Genomic DNA, 17,912 nt, shown 5'->3' on the forward strand with positions numbered 1-17,912 from the left:
CATATATGTGCAAAAATAACACAAGGCTAATTTGTTGAGTCTTTCCTATTGTGGGGCCAATAGGTCGTGGTAGAGTAATAACTCTTATGTAAGACACTCCCACTTTGGATAACCACATAATGTGGTTTGCAGTGACAAGGAGTAAAAGCTTCATCTAAACTGTGAAACCAAATAGTGTCATTTTCACACTTTTAGCTTCCTGAGGTGTCAAATTGGCTCAGCTGGGATGCATACCATGTTCCCCTCTTCTCTCGTTCATCATTCCGGTCTCCACTAACAAAACATAAAATCAGCGAGGCTATACAATAATCCTCTAAGAGTGTCCTGGTGTCTTTGACATTTCAAAACACATACTTCATCCTTACAATGGGTGAAAGTAGCAAAAACAAAACCGAAACATAGAATAGTCACTACTTTATTACACTGATTAAAATACAAAAGTTAATCTGGTCTACAGAGGATACAGGGGAGCATGGTTTAGGCACACAGTAAAAGAATGGCTGCAGATCATTGTTGACTGTTTTGCATACAATTAGTCTGTCCTGATTTAGTCAAGTAATTCATGCATTACTCTAGCAGTCTGCACTTTTAAGCCGTGTCACACATTTGTTTAGGAAAACACAAAAAAAGGCATTTGTGTAGCAACAAATATATCACTTTAAAAAAATCTCATCACAATGTCAACATGCAACCTCTAATAAAATGTATTTGCTCAATGTAATTATCTCTTGTATGGAGGTCCTATCATGACAAACTGCATTGAAGAAGCGGTGCGATTTAATGAAACTGTTGTCAATCTGTTGGTAAATGTGACATACTGTACATCTGGACCACAAAGCCGTCGGTTTCATCTTTCCATTTTCACTGCATTAGATTTTAGTGGAAGCAAGGGCACATTAATTAGCTGGTTTCTGAAAGGAGTTTGGTGAGAACAGCACATATCAGCACAGTTATACTATAAGTGCATTAAAAACTACGAGTTGAACTCCATTATCCCGTCATACATGTTGGTAACATGTTTTTTTAAGCTATAGTAAAAAACATAAATACTGTTAAATAGGAAACCATGTTGCATCTAGGTCAACTTTCATGTCCATTTAAAAAAAATGCTGTTAAAGAATACTGTTGCTGTTTCAACACTTCCAAATGAATACTGTTAAATGTCTGCAAAGGTGCTGTTATAAATGTCTCAAGTGGTCACACCTAAGGGCACTGCTGCCAAAGAAACAGCAGCAAACAATATACACCATCTTAGAATACACAACTGGGTTAAATCACCCTTTTTCTACTTCTTTGCCAGCTAGAATTTATTGGTTTAGGTCTTTAATTCCATACTTTTTTTTTAGAGCTTGGTTAGTCTATAAATCACCCTTTTGGAACTTTAACAGCTTTCGACATGTTTTGAGTAAAACACATGCAGGTCTTTTCTCCTCTTAACAGTATAAATGTAACCCCTCTTCAGATAAATAAATACATGCTGCACAAGGTCATCCCCTGTAGTGAAATCAATACATTTCAGCAAAAGAACCGTAACAAATCACCATGTAAACAATTCTAGTATTGGTCAGTGCTTCAACAGGGGGTGATTTACTGTAAGCACGACCACGTGGAATGTAAAGCCGCTGCATTTGAGCCACAGAACTGAATGTTTGTCCAACGTCAACACAAGTTGACAAACACAAGTTAGAAAATTCTAATTCAATACATACATTTAAACAAAAGCTCCATGATAAAAAAAAAAGTATAGCCTTGATAAAAAAAATTCAAACTGTATAAAAACCTTCATTTAATGAAGGCCATTTAAGAGCCACAGTGCAGGGGAAACCGAGCCAAACTGCGCTAAAAAGCACATCAGCTAGATCACTTGTTATGTATGTGGGTTTATTATTGAGCTGTGAACTATACCGCACAGACAGAAACCTTTATGTAATTCAGGTAAAACACCACCTGAGGGGGACAAACTGAAAGCCTTCTGATTCCAGACCTCATCAGAGTTGAAACGGCTTCAATCAAATGAAATATAAGTGCAATGACCGATACATAGTACTGTTGTTTCATCTTGCGGCTGACCTCTATCTGTCCACTGTCTTGTCTTTCCCAGCAGTAAGACACTGTGTGCATTGTGGACGATGTACTGTGCTGCTGGGGTCTCTGGTGCTGAGGGGAGCGATCTCATCAGCCACTGTTGGCACTAGCAGCATCTCCTGTAGGACGGAGCCGGCTGCCGGGTGAGTTTGAAGGAGTCGATGCTCTCCACCTCGGGATTTTCCAGGGGCGGGATCTGTTTACCTAAACACACAGCTCAGGGTCAGTCACAGAGTTACCATGGCAGATTTAACTGTTTTAAATCATATAAAGTGTTGTATTGTTACTTCTGCAATGTGTTTGACATGTTAAATGAACCACTACTAGAAGCCTCAAAACAAAACATGACATATTTAAAACATTTTCTTAACACAGCACATACTGTAAAATCAAAACATCAAACAGATATATTTAAAAAAATAATAATAATTGTTAGATATCTGCAATTTTACTTGTCATAAACAAATGTAATGGTGTTTTTCTGCCCCAAATTATGGGAAAATATATTTAGGCCTACAACTTACAAATTGAAGAAATTAAAACGCATTGACAAAAAGAATATTTAGTTTATATTTGAAAGAATGAATGTGTTTTTTTGTGTCATACCATTAAAATGATCCATCCCAGATGTGATTATATGACACACAATTAAACAACATATAAATAACAGCTCCCGGCATTATTGAAAGGCTTGTCTTAATTAATACAGTACTTATATACAGACTCACATGACATAGACACAACATACAGTAGAGACAACATACAGTAGAGACAACATACAGTAGACACAACATACAGTAGAGACAACATACAGTAGAGACAACATACAGTAGACACAACATACAGTAGAGACAACATACAGTAGACACAACATACAGTAGAGACAACATACAGTAGACACAACATACAGTAGAGACATGGTACCTACTGATTTTCTGAAAGAGCTCCTCAACATTGACAGCATTTCTTGCACTAGTCTCGATGAAAATAGCTGCAATTGAGTCAGCAAACTCCTTCGCTTCCTTCATGGGAACTTCCCTGTAAGAGAGAAGGAAACTAAAGTAAGCACGGAGCAGGTTCACACTTAAGAAGTGTCCCATGGAAAATGAACGACTTTCATCAATGACTTTCATCCATTACATCTTTAACTAGTTTGCACTGAAATGTGCTGGAGGAGATGACACATTTGAAACCATAGTGCATCATTAAGGTTCTTCAAACAAACTTTACAGTTTCCCCTCTCAGCGTGGGGTCCCCTTCCACAGAGACCTTCACTCACAGACAGAGAATTTGCGGTGGCCAGAAGGGACAATATTAAAAAATGTCAGCAACCTTCACCAATGTTTTGGAGGTGTTTCTTTAGCTGCTATAGTCAAACAAACAACAATTCAACAAATTGTATCCGGTGACAGTTGAGTGACCAAATGATTTTGCCGCTCAAGCCCCGGCTGGTTTCTACAAGCTGCCCTGTTCCAGTCTTCTTACAGTCGCACAACGATCGCAATGACAACTATCGAGACATGGTTTTCTTAGCACAGTGGACTTGACATGAGCTACATGACAGGTATCACAAGAAGATTACTTTATTAGTTGTGCTTGTTCACTAAACCTGTAAGAGTTTGCTATGCAGAAAGTCCCAAAAGGATGCGGTGAAACAACAGTCATAACTGAGACTCCCGTGAATCTATGGAGGCAAATAATAAAAGCGGTAAAGCGGTAAGAAGCTCGAGTTTTATAAAAAAAACAGATGCGTTTATGTTGATGCACGACAGACTTATAACTATTAAAAATGTGCGTTCTTGTGTCTAGTAGTGAGTGTCTCTTAAACTTTATTATCACCATAATATCCATGAGAATGAGTTTCTTTCCAGCTATGACAGTCTAAAAGAAAAGAACCCTTTGCTCACCTGATGTCTCCTAAATCATTCTTGTTCCCTGCTATGGCTACAACAATGTCCTCCGGACCATGTTCTTTCAGCTCCTTCACCCACTTCTTCAGTGTCTGGAAAGAGTCCTGAACAAGAAGAGCACATCACGGTCAACTGTGGGATAGGTTCTTCATGAGAACGTGCCTGTTTTCTACAACTTGTGCCACATATTCACTGTATTAGAAGGTGTTGTTCAGACAAGTTTCCATGAACAGACCAGGAAAGAATGACATTTGTAGGTCATGGAATGCGGCCCCCAGAGTGATGGAAAAGTAATCCAATTTTACATCAGGCTCATAGTTCAAAGCACTTCTTCTGTTACACACATTTCATACACCAGGGAGCAGCTCCAATGGTGCTTTTAATGGTGAAGGACATTGCTTTTAGGAGGGCAAAACGTATTGTTAGTTATTCCATTTTGTCACGGGGATCTTGTCCACTGGTCTTGCGATGTCACCACTCAACCCAAGTTTAATTTACCGTCACTCCTTTGATGAAAAGATGATAAATGTCTTGTTATTCTTACCAGTTTAGTAATGTCATAGACGATGACAGCAGCAGCCGATCCTCTGTAGTACATAGGAGCTAATGAGTGAAACTAAAAAAGACAACATATTACCGGTGAGCATGATCAATCAATAGTTACACAGAAATGTATAAAGATTTAAACTAGGGATGTCTCGATCGGGGCCAATCCTCTGCTTTACGTCAGCTGTCACACTAATGTACAGTATGTGCAGTCGTTTCATTTCGGCTCAGTGTGAGTCTCTCTTGCTTATGGCTGCCATCTATAATGCATGATGTGTCACTGGGGACGGCACAGACATTCAGCGGTGCAGAGGAGACAACAACCACACTCAACACGCCACTGCATGTGCAACAAAAAGCACCGCGAGCAACGAGCCAATAACAGTAGATTTATTAATCAAAGGATGCACAGATGATGAAGATAAACACTCAACGGAATATAGTTTTAATGCAGGAAAAGACTGCAGCAAAGCAAACACTGGAGGACACAGAAGATTAGAGAGTGTTTGTTATTTTGCAAAAAAAAAACTAAAACATTTAAGAACAGTTTGGATGCAGACATTTTCACTGCAATGCAGAGCGAATTAATTGTCAAGCAGTGCATTGATTTTAATAACTGTAATGTACTTGTAATGTGCACTGTGCAGCTGTATTATTGAGGAAAAGTGTTGGATCGGGACTCAACATCAGCAGATACTCAAAACTAAATTGCTCGGATCAGGATCGGAGGCAACAAAAACTTGTTCGGGACATCCCTAATTTAAACTGAACACAAACTTAAATCCATAACATTGAAAATATTGTATTAACCCGTAAACGACTAACATGATGTGATGTTGGCAGAGGGGAAAAAGTTACTTCCTTACAAGTTTCAACTCGTCTTAACTCACTATGAAGGTTACTCCAGTGTTAAGAAGAATGTTCTGAAAGATAACTGTTTTCCACAGAAGTCCAATATGTGTATTGTTAAAAGCTGAACAAACACGTTGAATGCATTTCCTTCCCCAAGAAACGTCAAATTCTTTATTTTAATGTTTCAAACCCTACATTGTTTTCATCCCCACCACCAACCACATTACCACAGACAGTAGTCAGCACTAATGTGCACCACATCACCCCTGTGCTCATGACAGTATGTGCAATAAAAACCATGACGGTGCCCACTCATCAAAAAACATGGCTCTTAAGCACCACTAGTGGTCATGTTGTCTTTGTATTGCATGCAGCCAGGGGTCATGATAACAACAGTTATTTTAGTACAGTGACGTGATTTCTCAACAATTCACATTAACCCCACAGATGAAGAGAACTTTAAATCCTGCTAAAGAGGTTTCAAGATATCATTTTCATACAAACGAGAGAAATACTTGCACTAGTTTTGTCCATGCTGTAAGCATGTCTGGTTAGCTTTAACTACCCATACCACCCCCCCCCCCCCTCCATATAATATATCACCGTGATGACACCAGTCTTGTGATCCTTATGTGAATCATCCAAATTTGCATCTAATAATAACTGTATGTCATGAGGACCACTGACAGTGACATGATTGTGTCACTGCTAGTGTCTAGTGTCATGTGTCTAATAATAAGAAAATTAGGAATTCATGCTGTGGGTGCACTCACCCTTTCCTGTCCGGCTGTATCCCAGATCAGAAATTTGTGTAGTTCATTTCCAGATGGCACTGTTTTGGTCAGAAATGATGCTCTGTGGGTGATAAAGAGCATCTCACAACAATGATTCTACGCATGTTCTTTAAATAGGCACAGGAAGCAAATCAGTGCAAGTCAGCAGGAAACAAATAACACAGAATAAAGATGGCCTACACTGAACCCATTTAGCCTCAAAGCACTAATAAAGTATGAGGTCAGAGGCGCACAAAACAACAATCAAACGTGTATTTGTAATTTGTACCAAGTCTTCTTATAGTGAGCTGAACCACCTTTCAAAAAATATGCATAAACCATTCGTTTTCCTGCTGTGCTCTTACCCTATTGTGGGACTTATATGGTGGTCAAAATGATCCTGAACGAATCGGCAAACAATGCTGGATTTTCCAACTCCAGTGTCCTGAAAACAGAAGGTCACACATCAGACACAGCGCTGCTCACACACACATGTACACAGAGTCACCGGTCACTACTGGATCATATTGATTAGGCAACTGTCTGGTCACATGCCCATCAGATAGCTTCCTGTTAGTCCACAAATTCTACAACTAGCTCTGTTTTTATAGAAAATATTACTTTTTTTTGTGCAAAACAACAAATCTCCATGTTTACCTAACAATAAAGTAAACTATTATGGAAACTTTTGGCTGCATGTAATTTGTTGTTCGTGCTTTTTAGTTACTCCAGACACATAGACAGCTCTTATTCTTCTTTACATGGTTAAAGTGTGAACCTCTGCTATACATAAGCAAAGGAGGGAACCAAAGATAGGAAAGAAATGTCTGTGGTTAACTTTTCGGTTGGCTATTAAATGCCTGCTGAGCTTGTCACTTCCTGTGGCGGACTGTTGAACGTTTCGGTGTAGTCTCCAGTTCCTCAGCACTTCATTGATAAACTGCCACTTTGCAGTCCCAACGCCTCTGAACGTCCCTGCCACCGTCTCTAAAGAGGGAGTGCTCTGTTTTGCTAACATCAGCAAGAAAACCTAGCTAACGGATTGCTCCTCGCGCTTGGAATGACTATGACGCAATGCGTGATAAACTGAGCCGTTATAACAAAATAAAAGAAAAACGCAGAAAACTTCCACAAGTCGATTTATGAAATCAAACAGACGTAACGGTACACGATGAGACAGGAAGTGGATAAATGATTGCTTCACCCACTGGTGGATCAGTTATTGGTTTATAGTTAAATAACGTTAACTATCAACATGTTGAAGTTTTCTGACGAGCAACAAGACGGTTAGTTTAAAAAACGGTGACCGACCGTTACAGTATCCGTGTCAGTTGGAGAAGCTAACGTCTGTTATTGTGTTGTTAACGTCAGTTACGTTCTACTCGCAGCAGACAAGGAATTTCTCCTCAAAGTTGATCAACAAAAACATGTCACTTACCCCTAAGAGGCACACTTTGAGCTCCCTTATGGCCATGGTCAATTTCGAGAAGTTTTTAAATCATTATTTTAAAGTGTTCACTCGGTGTCTTTGTCTCGTCATGCTTAAATTAATTTGTTTTCCCCTCTTCTTGGGTAAAAGAGAAACCCAGCCCCTGAGACAGACAAGACTGACCGTCTACCGAACTAGCGTCAAGCTTTATAAGTGTCTTATAGAACTTCCGACGGTGACATTCAAAATAAGACATTAGTAGATCGATATACTCCATATTGTGGTTTAAGCTCCAGACCATAGACTGTGCAAGACATGTAAAACAAAATTCTTCTTTCATTAATAATGTGTGTGATTTGGCTTTTCCACACAAACTAATATCACCCAATTAAAAAAATCTTAAAATGACACTCTTTCTCCCTTATTGGGGACTTAAGTCGTTTAATAGTGTATGTGCACTGGATACTTTAAATCACAATGTTACTCTGCATATACATAACTCTGTAGAGTGAATGTCAAAGTCAAACATCCAAATGAAGTAACAGTATAAACAAAATACATGTTTGAGTAGAGGGTGATTTTAAATTAGTACTACTAATGTCAATATTCATGAACAGAGACACTATCTGACTGTGTTTCAGTAAGGAAGCTTTGAAACTAGATTTGAATTGACTTAATTATTTTCCAGTAGTTTAATAATGGAGAAATGAAATACAAAAAACTCAAAACTAAGTTAATCCCAAAACAGTTTTATTTTGAAACCATTTCTGCTTGTTTCCGGTCTTTTCCTGGCTGTTTTTAGCTACTTGACGATGCTACTTTCCAGGTCGGAAACCAGTTAAAGCAATGCGATGGTCGAAGAGCAAAAGCTCCTATCTGAAAAAGCCTGGATCATTTTGCAGATAGGATATTTTGCACTTGGTGCAAGTTGGAAGAGGTTCTACAAAATGATGCTCTAAATTAAGTTTCAACAAAGGGCGGGATTATTTTAAGACAGACTGAATATGAACAGCCTTCCTTGTTCTCATCATCCAAAGTGAAATCCGGCAATCAGAAAATTCTGCAGATATGAGGTTTTGCGCTTTGGCCCTCGAATTTTATGACAAAACAGTCGGGTGGGTGAACTCTCTCTTTTATACCCAGGCCTTGAGTCTCAGTAAAAACTCAACAATGAAATGCTTCACTTCCTCAAACTGGATGCAAATGATTTATCCACAGAGTCATTATGTGGGGAGAGGGGAAAGTATTCAGAGAAATTGTAACAGAAAATAGGAAGCACTAAATCTGGACTACACTTCCAGTAGACATAGTTGAGTAAAAAAGGCAGCCTGTGTGTCAGAGAAAGAGACAAAGATGCAGGTAAATTATTCGGATCGACACTTTATTCTTCACAGCATTATTCTGACTGCAACAATAAGCTACAAAAGCTTGGAACAATATGAAAATAACCTCATGAGAAGCTTCTGAGCCCAATCTAGCGTTTATCTGTTTCAGTCACAGGATTATGAACACGTTGAATCATGAGTCCAGGTGAGATTGCTTTGATTATCCCGCGACCAAAGCAGGGGCAGTCCCACTAGCGTACTACATACAGGTCATTAATAATAATAAAAAAGGAACATATGACAAAACATAAAAGCTGAGAATACAGTATATTTGCAATTTTACAATGATATACACACAATCGGTAAGTAAGTGCAGGCCATGCCTTTGCTTTAAATATCACTGAACGATGACAGTACTTTGTCACGGATCAGCTGTGAAATGGAATGATTGACTTTCAATCTTGAGGGTTTTTTATATTTTTGACTCACTTCCAACTGATGCCATGAACAATAACTGCACATATCAAGAACCTAACCCTTAAAAAAGAAAAAAAACACGATCAAATACACAACAAAACTAAATAGGCCTCCTGCGTGTCTCCGCACACATATTTTGGCGACAGTAATCATCACCACAAGATGTGAATCCATCATAAAAACAGGAGAAATATCATTTTCCACATTTTCCTTGTTTGTGCAAGAGAGGCAGAGGCAGAGAGAGAAGACGATTGCACTACAGAGCAAAGAGTGACGGTAACAGCCTCCAGCTGTGTGTCTACATGTGATGAATATACCTTTGATGCGTGGTGGTTTTGCTGTTCACGTTTTCATCTACTGGTCAGTTAGCGCGGTACAACGCCACTGTGTTTATGTGCATCTGCTGTTCAAAGAAAAAGAAAGAGCACCTACAATATATTTATACATATATATTTATATATTACTAAAAAAGCTGTAACTTAAAAATCAACGCATTTCTTGAATAGTCATCCGTATTCTTCAGAATACCACTTAAATATATAGATAGACCAATCGTAAGCTTTTGTATTAGTGATTCTCTGGGGAAACATCTCCGGTTATGGCACAGTGGTCTCTATCCTAACGCGTCCAATTAGCATCTTATTAGCATGAGAAACAGGGACTGAGATCATTTATGGTCTATGTTCGTCTGTTTTAAACCTTACCACCAAAAAATAAAACTTTGTCATATACTAGGAAGGTGCCTGACTTTATTCCTGACTCTATTCCTTCCCCTTACTTGCTTCATGAATCCCTTCATTTCTCCTTCCTTCATACAGGCTTGGCACTGTGGATTTGATAATACGACTCCCCTCGTCTCTCACAGTGGCAGCCAGTTGTCCGCTACAGCAGCTACTCTATTTCTGTTGTTTGTGTTGCGTGGAAGAATGGCCGCCAGCTGTCACCTGGTGCACACGATGACTAAATGAACCCATGGATCCAGCAAAGTGAAGTTTCCAGTGGATCACGAGAGACACTGAAGGACAACTGACCGGCGGTGGAGACGTACAGCGGGCACAGAGCCAACCGAACATCTCACATGTTGGTGTCCCTCCTGTCTTTGTTCGGTGAGGGCTTTGAAGGATCCTTAGCGGCCTTGCCATTGGACGAGGCAGCAGAATCGGCGTCAACGGAGCGTTTGGTTTGCTCCTCGGTGCGGGGCTCCGGGCTCGGCTGCACAGGCGGGGCCTGCTCGGCCGGCAGCGGTGGTGGCGGCGGCGGCGGCGGGACGGTCAGCTCCTGCTGCAGTTTGTGGCTCTGCAGGAGGCGGAGCTGGACACGGAGCTCCAAGATGGCTTCCTGCTCCTCGTGAATGGCCTGGTTCAGATGGGTGTTTTTGTTCTACGTGGCAATAAAAACACACAGACGTTGTTTGAGAAACAGACTAAAAAAAAATAATAATAAATACCGGACTATAACAGCCAGTATGTGTTGAATATTTTGCTCACCTCCAGTTCCTCGTTTTGCTTCTGCAGATCTTCCAGAATCATCTGCAGCTCTTCCTCATCTTCACTCTCACTTTCACTGTCTGATGAATATTCCTCCGTCTCACTGCGACCCTGCTGACGACTGAGGAGCACAACGTTGGGATACAGTCGAGACCTTTAGCGCATGTACCGACAGGTAATGCATCATATTACAACATGTTTAGCACCTGAACTGGTTTCAGTCTTATCTCACCTCTGGATGTCTGCGATCTCCGCTCGCAGTCTCTCGATTTCTTCCTTCTCGGTGGCAATCTGTCTCCGGAGCACCTGCTCTAGAGAGATCAGCTCCTCCTGCTCTGTTAGGATCTCATTTTCCTGATTAGTGAGACACAAGATTATTCCATCACGGAGGATTTTAACACAACTTTAGGTTTTCAGACACATATCTTGTGGTATATTTTGTCGGTCCGAACACATTCTTTATTAACTTGTATTGTTGTGTGTTTGAAGGACTCACCTGTGCTAAGAGGAGGTTGATGACTTCCTCTTCATTCTCGGTCATTTCCTCTTTTGAAACATCTTCCTTTGAGAGGCTTGCAATCTCCTGGGCTATCTTACTCTCACAGTCCTGAAAGGACAAAGGAGGAGAGATGAAGAAATAAAAGCACAATGGTCATTTTTGAGGCCGTAGTTTGTTGTATTATATGTTCATCATAACCACTATGTTTATGTACATTAGTGCTGTAGTTCAACAGCTTGCAATAAGTTGGTTTGATTGTTTGTTCCCTCATTTAAAAACAAACAAACGTACATGTATCCAGGCACAACTCACCTGGCGTTTGGCCTCCCTCAGTTTGCGTTTTAGAGCAGTCAAGATCCTCTGAACCTCCCAGAGACGCTCCTCCTTAGATAAGTCCTTCACCCCGGCCTGCAGGTCCCTGTGCAGGCAGTTCAGCAGGAACTCCTAAAACACAACCACAGCTTTACTAAACGCAAACTACTTCAACTAATTAAAACGAGGACAACAGTCAAACACCTTTTAATCACAGCAGTCGTTGACAAAGTAGAATTTTGAATGATAATCATCAATTTATCGTAAAAGAAAGTTATTTAAATATTTTAGAGAACTTAAAAATATATAATACCCAATTAAGTAATTTACTTAAAGTCCTTAAGCAAGAAATGGATTAGGGCAGCAACTATTGATTACTTTCATTGTCCACTGATTTTGTCAATAAAATGTCTGAAGAAAGTTAAATAAAATGGTCATCATAAGTTATGAGAGCTCAAAGTGATATCTTCAAATAGCTTGTTTAGTCCGACAATACTTTAACACAAAGATGTTCAATTAAAAAAATCTGCCGTTCTTGACTTTTTTGTTTGATGAATGACCTAAACTATTATAAACATATTGTTATTTAAAGGAATAAAATTTGAGGACCCTCTCATATCTGTCTGTTCAATATGTACTCCAGCTATGAGACAGGTAGCTTAGCTTAGCTTAGTACAAACACTGGAAACAGCTAGTGAGGCTCTGTCCAAAGGTAAAAACCTCTAAACCTTATTAATTAATGTGTTATTATATCTGGTCCTGGTTTGTTTAAGCCATGCAAACACCACAGTGTAAAAACGTCAAGTTGCGGTTTTACGGACAGTTATGTGCTGGACTGTTTACCTTTTTGTCTCGGACTCCAGTTTCGTATCAACCAGGCGGACATGAGAGTGTTATATCTCTCTGCAGGATATTTATATAATTAATAAAGAAGTGGCTTCAGCAGGACTGAACCCACCTGTCGGCGGATCTCCTCTTTGACGCTCTCTTGGGTGTCAGGCAGCGCCGGCATGGTGGCCATGTTGGACCAGCGGAGCGGCCGCACCACCGGTTTCAGGACTACGTCTCCAAACAGCTCCTTCACGTGTGTGAAGAACATGTAAAGAACACGGTTCCCAATCTGAACGCAAGGTAAACAAACAAACCAGTGAACACAAAGCAAAACACAAACTGCATGTAGTCTTATAGTCTCTTATCATGTGTGTTGGACTGTACTATGAAACCCAATTCTTTCTGTGCCACCTTCTCCACAACACAAACATATTTACTTTGCCTAATTCAACTCTGGAGTGTTAATTTAAAGCGTTTGTGGCTCCTGCTGCTGTTGGTTCAGAATAAGTGGAACAGCCAAAGAGACGTCCCCTATGGGAGTAAATTAGGTTCGCTAAACTAGGCCAGAGTTTTACACAAAACTGACTGACCCAATAAAAACGTGGTTGGTGTGTTGCTGAGGGGAGGTTTCTTATGTTTGAGGTACACTTGAGCCTGAGCTCAAGACATTTATCTAGTTTGCCTGCTGAATTACTGCTCTCTGCAACATTTAAACATTCCTCTCTGACCTGTATGGTCGGGTTGAGGACGATGGAGATATTCTGAATATTCATCTTGGTGTCCCCCTCCCTGGCGATGACGTGGTCCATGTGCGTGACGAGCCAGGAGAGAAGAAGCCGGCTCTCCGGCGACACCTCGGCCAGCAGCCTCTGGAACTCGGCCATCTTCTCGGCCTCCACCTGCCGACCGCAGGCGTCCTCGAAGCGCTGGGCCAGATCTCGGCCCAACACGTTCTCGGGCAGCTCGCGTAGGTACTGCTTCAGGAGGCTGGCCACCGTGTGGGGGTCATACTCCTCCAGGCAGGGGCACTCCTCGCGGTCATAAGCCGCTTTCAATTCATCCACTTTGGACTTCATACCTGAAAGGGAAAGCAGATGACGTGAGTATCAATCAGCCTTAAACATCTTGAGATACATTCACATACTAGTTATATCTTTTCCTCAAGATGATGGAAAACAGCTCAAAGTTTCGGTACCTGAGACCCGGTAGATGCCTTCACACTTCATGCCATAACTTTCAATGTAGTCCATGCATTCTCTGAAGACAGCTGGCAGCTGGATACCGTCGTACAGAGCTGTCCTCTTGACAGCTTCAGTCAGAGGGGCTCCAAAGATGGGCCGGAAGGTGGGGATCTCCACCGGGACCGGCTCGGCCTCTGTCGTGGGTTTCTTCTTCTTCTTCTTCTCCTTCCATTGTTTAACCACGTCTGCAGCCGTCAGGTCCTTGGATTTTTTATCCTTGGCCTTGTCCTCCTTGGGGCCCTTCTCCTTCTCCTTCACCTTGAAGTCCTTCTCCTTCTTCTTGGAGAAGCTGGGCTTCTTGAACACATGGATTCCCTTGGAGCGCTTCATCTTGGACGGGCTCTCTGCTTCGTCCGCTGAACTGTCCTCCTGGAAGGCGGCGTAGCCTTCCGCTGTGAAAGTAACGAAAGAGATGAGAACTGAGGGGAGAAACACCCCCGTTTTCTTATCCTCCTCCTACGACAGAACCGTGATAGCGGTGAAACAGAAACAGGAAGAGAGATGTGTGAGAGAGAGAAGATAGCAAAGGAGGGGGAGAATGGGGGCTTAGAAAAGAGGTCAGACACAGATTTAGCATCGCTCCCACAGCACCTTACGCCTCTCCTCTCTAGAACAGTTTAAGTATTTCTCCTCGGAGCAAACAGCTACACCACAGTGCCAAAGACAGTTAGGGGCCTCTTTGTCTCCTCTAATTATCTTTACGCTGGGTTTTCTGGAGAACAAGCGCTGCCTTTGACACACCTTCACTGGGCTATCTGGGTGTGCTCTGAACCGTCCATCTCTTCCTACCCTGGTGGTGTGGAGGCTGAATACAGACATGGAAAAATCCTGATACAAAGAGGACAATGAGCCAGAAAACCACTCGGTGAAAAACATTCTCAGTAAAGGAACATTTCTCACTGCTACAGGCAGCGCCAGCCAACAGGATGGAAAAGTGGGAAGCTCTCTCTCAACTCAACAGCTAATGCTGGGGTGATCGTTCAGCGTCATTATGATGGTATTCAGTCCTCTAGTGCTCAACAGCTGAAGGTACGTGACCTGAAGTACATGACCTGTATGTACGTGGTAGGAAGGTGATATTTGTTTCTTATTGTTAAAATATCCTATGACACACAGTTGTGCTGCGTAGCACAATAAACTACGAAAACAGAATTTACAAAACAGATCAATGAACACTTAAAAGATTTAGCTCATGTGTTGGCTTTGATGAAACTTCTTAGCAAAAACCCTTCCTTAAGACGCTGCCCAAATACTCAATTAGTACTCATCTAATCGTATATAAATCGTAGAAATGACTTATCATTTAGTGGTGAGCACTTTGCCAAGAATACAAATATATATATAATATATATTTCTATGGGATTTACCAGTAAATTGTTGCCATTTTCAACATTGCCTATAATACAATTCAACACCTTAAAGTATTCTCATTATTATGAATATTGTTTTGTTGTACTCCTAAACATGTAGCAGAAATATTAGGATTAGTCTGACAAAGATTTATAGAACTTAATGATACATTTCCAGAGCTTTCAGCCAATTCTCGTAGCTTTGACAACATCTGGAAAACGGCTCAAAGATCCTCAAAAGTGACCCTGAGCTCTTTCAAACTATTTCTAAAGTCAAAAAATCACTACAAGGTAGCTTCTTACTCCTTTTCTCCTTCTTCTTGAACTTGTTCTTTTTCTTGCCGTGCTCTTTGTCGTCGTCTGAGACGTAGGCGTCAGGTGTCTCGTGGTGATGGCCGTCATGAGGCGGTGATGGCTCGCCGGTGCGGTACAATCCGGGGAACTTGGTGGGACTGATCTCCTCAGAGCTGGGGGTGCGGGCCACGCCCCCTGGGTGTTCAGCCCGACGCTGCTCTGCAGGGCTGCTGCTGGGGGGCAGGAAGCACTCGGTCATGGCTGAGCTCTGGCCTTATCACTCCTCCCACTGACACATCACCTCTCCATCACACCTGCAGGGGGAAGAAATACAAGATGGCAACAGTACAACCCTGCATTCAACTTCACAGATTATCTCAAGTTTTGTAAAGTCTGCAGACAGATTCTTTATTTATTCCTGCTGCTTGTTATCTACATTATTCACTTCTTAGTTGTGTGACAGATGGGGGCCAGGCCTGTCAGATTTTCATGGATTTTAATTGTATTTTTCTGTTGACTTTTTGATTATATTTGAACAAGGAAATATAAATATAAACTGCACTTGAAAAAAGCTGCTTCACAATCAATGTTAGGAATTACTAAAGGATTTGTGTCTCATTCCATTTAATGCTTTTAACCTATTTAGAGACGTCTGCGATTGCTTTTGATGCAGCTTAAATACTGTATATGCTACAATCGTCTTTTTTGCAATGTATGTTTTCTCTCTATACATTTTTCCCGCTGTGCTCAGATGGACATTCCTGCAAAGGAGATCTCAATCAAAATGAGTTCATCAAATTCAATAAATCATTGTCTCAGCAGTATGTGCACCAAAAAATCAAAATCAAAATTCATAGTTCTGCTAAAAAGGACATTTTCAACACAAAGTTAGAAACCATGTTAGGCCAAGAGCAGAACACAGTTTAAACATAAATATGAAGTATTACTTCCTCAGACAAGCTGCGATAGCGTATGTAAAATAAGTATTTTTCCATTTAGACAAATGTTCAAAACCTGTAACATCTATTTATCTGTAAACCAAACTAAAGCATGTTCTACTCATAAAGTTAGAATCACAATAACACTAGATGTAGCTCTTCCCTTCTTCTTCTTTCCTGAATATTGTAATGAATGTACAAACAGAACAACTGTAACAGTAGTGTCCACCCACCAGATGGGGCTCTGCTACATGGACAATCACTTCTTGCATTTCCTACTTCTAATTTAGCCAATTCTGACATCCACAGTCAGCTAAATCAAAACTCCACGTCCACTTCATCATGTTTAGAAACGGCGCTTTACCAGAAACACAGTTATATTTGTTCAGCTGAATGTTTATGCAGTTATTTGAAACAGTATGCCAGTATGGCTGTCTGCAGTTTATTTTAGATTAAAGGACTAACGGGAACACTTGTACGAGTGTTAGGAAGTAGACTAATTATGTAATAACGACAAGGGTGCTGTGCGTTTGGGATCTTCAAAGTACCCAACGAATCACTGTAAGAGGTTTCTAACACTGACAGCAGGCTGAAGATCTCCTGTTACATATTGATACTAGAAACAACTTAAATGTATGTCAAGTGTTTAGTATGGTGCATCCAAGAAAGTATGCTGCACTACCACGAAGAAAAACGTGTTAATTATTGAAGACAACAGCAATGCGTACACTAACACTGTCTTAATTGAACTATAAATACTGCCTGTCTGTCTTAATCCTTCGCTGAGTGCAGATTATACTATTTTCTTACCCTGTCTTGTTCTCCAGAGAAAGGTTAATCAAACACACAACTAGTCACATAACAACTTGATATTAGAATACTCCTCCTAGTTTCTCCAGTAATGAATTAAAGCACGTTTACATTAAAAGAAACAGTGATAAAGTAGCAGCTCTCCTCAGAATGGAGGGGCCCATATGCTAACGGCAGTTCCGCTAGCTGCCAACCTGCTAAGCTAGCTGATTAGCCTAACCGTCACGATTAAAGCCGTTGTTTCGTCCAGATAGACCCAACATTATATAAACAGATAGCTACATGTAATGGAGTATATTTTGTAGACGCTGTACTGTCATTGAACACGCAAAACACAAAACACAAAAAAACTTTACCAAGAACTATCCCGTTCGGTCAATTTCGGAGTGGAGCTTCCGGTTGTCTGTATACTAAATAAACCTATCTGCGCTTGCGCGGCAGCCCAGTTGTATGGTGGGAAATGTAGTTTGAAGGCGAATCTATAAATCACTTGGCTCTCCCGCCGCAAATGTATAGTCTATGTAGGTTTCTTGGCCCAGAATGATCTGGATTTAATGTAGAATGTTTAGGCTGTGGTCTCATTCTGACCTTAACCACAAGTTTGCTGTAATACAAGCATGTGTACACGATAAACTGTCAAACAATGTGTTGAAAAGCATGTACATTTAGTGAAACCATTTGCTATTCTGAATCATGTGGACTTTGCCAAATGCTGCGGTTGCACTAAGAAGACTCGTGGTCATCCTGACACATG

General features: G+C 40.9%; 2 protein-coding genes across 3 annotated transcripts; both read right to left on the reverse strand.

Annotated features, from left to right (window-relative positions):
* Positions 1-399: 399 nt before the first annotated feature.
* On the reverse strand, positions 400-7,789 carry rab31 (RAB31, member RAS oncogene family). 2 transcript variants are annotated; one of them, XM_076098027.1, is made up of 7 exons: positions 7,605-7,789; positions 6,532-6,611; positions 6,167-6,248; positions 4,540-4,611; positions 3,993-4,099; positions 3,014-3,123; positions 400-2,289 (listed from the first exon to the last, which is right to left on the reverse strand). In XM_076098027.1, the coding sequence occupies exons 1-7, from the start codon at positions 7,638-7,640 to the stop codon at positions 2,192-2,194; spliced, it is 585 nt and encodes a 194-aa protein (XP_075954142.1). In that variant the 5' UTR covers positions 7,641-7,789; the 3' UTR covers positions 400-2,191. The 2 variants fall into 2 exon arrangements, with proteins under 2 accessions (XP_075954142.1, XP_075954141.1); XM_076098026.1 differs by lacking the exon at positions 7,605-7,789 and adding an exon at positions 7,005-7,299.
* A 1,168-nt stretch (positions 7,790-8,957) lies between these two features.
* On the reverse strand, positions 8,958-17,583 carry ralbp1 (ralA binding protein 1). The gene is made up of 10 exons (XM_076097709.1): positions 17,515-17,583; positions 15,420-15,724; positions 13,722-14,159; positions 13,255-13,604; positions 12,654-12,815; positions 11,696-11,827; positions 11,381-11,491; positions 11,117-11,238; positions 10,885-11,005; positions 8,958-10,777 (listed from the first exon to the last, which is right to left on the reverse strand). The coding sequence occupies exons 2-10, from the start codon at positions 15,667-15,669 to the stop codon at positions 10,472-10,474; spliced, it is 1,992 nt and encodes a 663-aa protein (XP_075953824.1). The 5' UTR covers positions 15,670-15,724; positions 17,515-17,583; the 3' UTR covers positions 8,958-10,471.
* Between the last annotated feature and the right edge of the window lie 329 nt (positions 17,584-17,912).

This window comes from Anarhichas minor, unplaced genomic scaffold, assembly GCF_050575085.1.
Source record: "Anarhichas minor isolate MPS153535 unplaced genomic scaffold, ASM5057508v1 ptg000024l, whole genome shotgun sequence".
NCBI lineage: Eukaryota > Metazoa > Chordata > Actinopteri > Perciformes > Anarhichadidae > Anarhichas > Anarhichas minor.

Excerpts from the sequence above, each read along its gene's own strand:
- ralbp1 (XM_076097709.1), bottom strand. The coding sequence starts at position 15,669 with ATGACCGAGTGCTTCCTGCCCCCCAGCAGCAGCCCTGCAGAGCAGCGT. Across the intron at positions 13,605-13,721 it reads AGGCATCTACCGGGTCTCAG|GTATGAAGTCCAAAGTGGAT; the intron begins GTACCGAAACTT and ends TTTCCCTTTCAG. Across the intron at positions 11,239-11,380 it reads TCAACCTCCTCTTAGCACAG|GAAAATGAGATCCTAACAGA; the intron begins GTGAGTCCTTCA and ends CTCACTAATCAG.
- rab31 (XM_076098026.1), bottom strand. The coding sequence starts at position 7,184 with ATGTTAGCAAAACAGAGCACTCCCTCTTTAGAGACGGTGGCAGGGACG. Across the intron at positions 6,612-7,004 it reads ATTTAATAGCCAACCGAAAA|GACACTGGAGTTGGAAAATC; the intron begins GTTAACCACAGA and ends TTCTGTTTTCAG. Across the intron at positions 6,249-6,531 it reads CATATAAGTCCCACAATAGG|AGCATCATTTCTGACCAAAA; the intron begins GTAAGAGCACAG and ends TATCACCCACAG.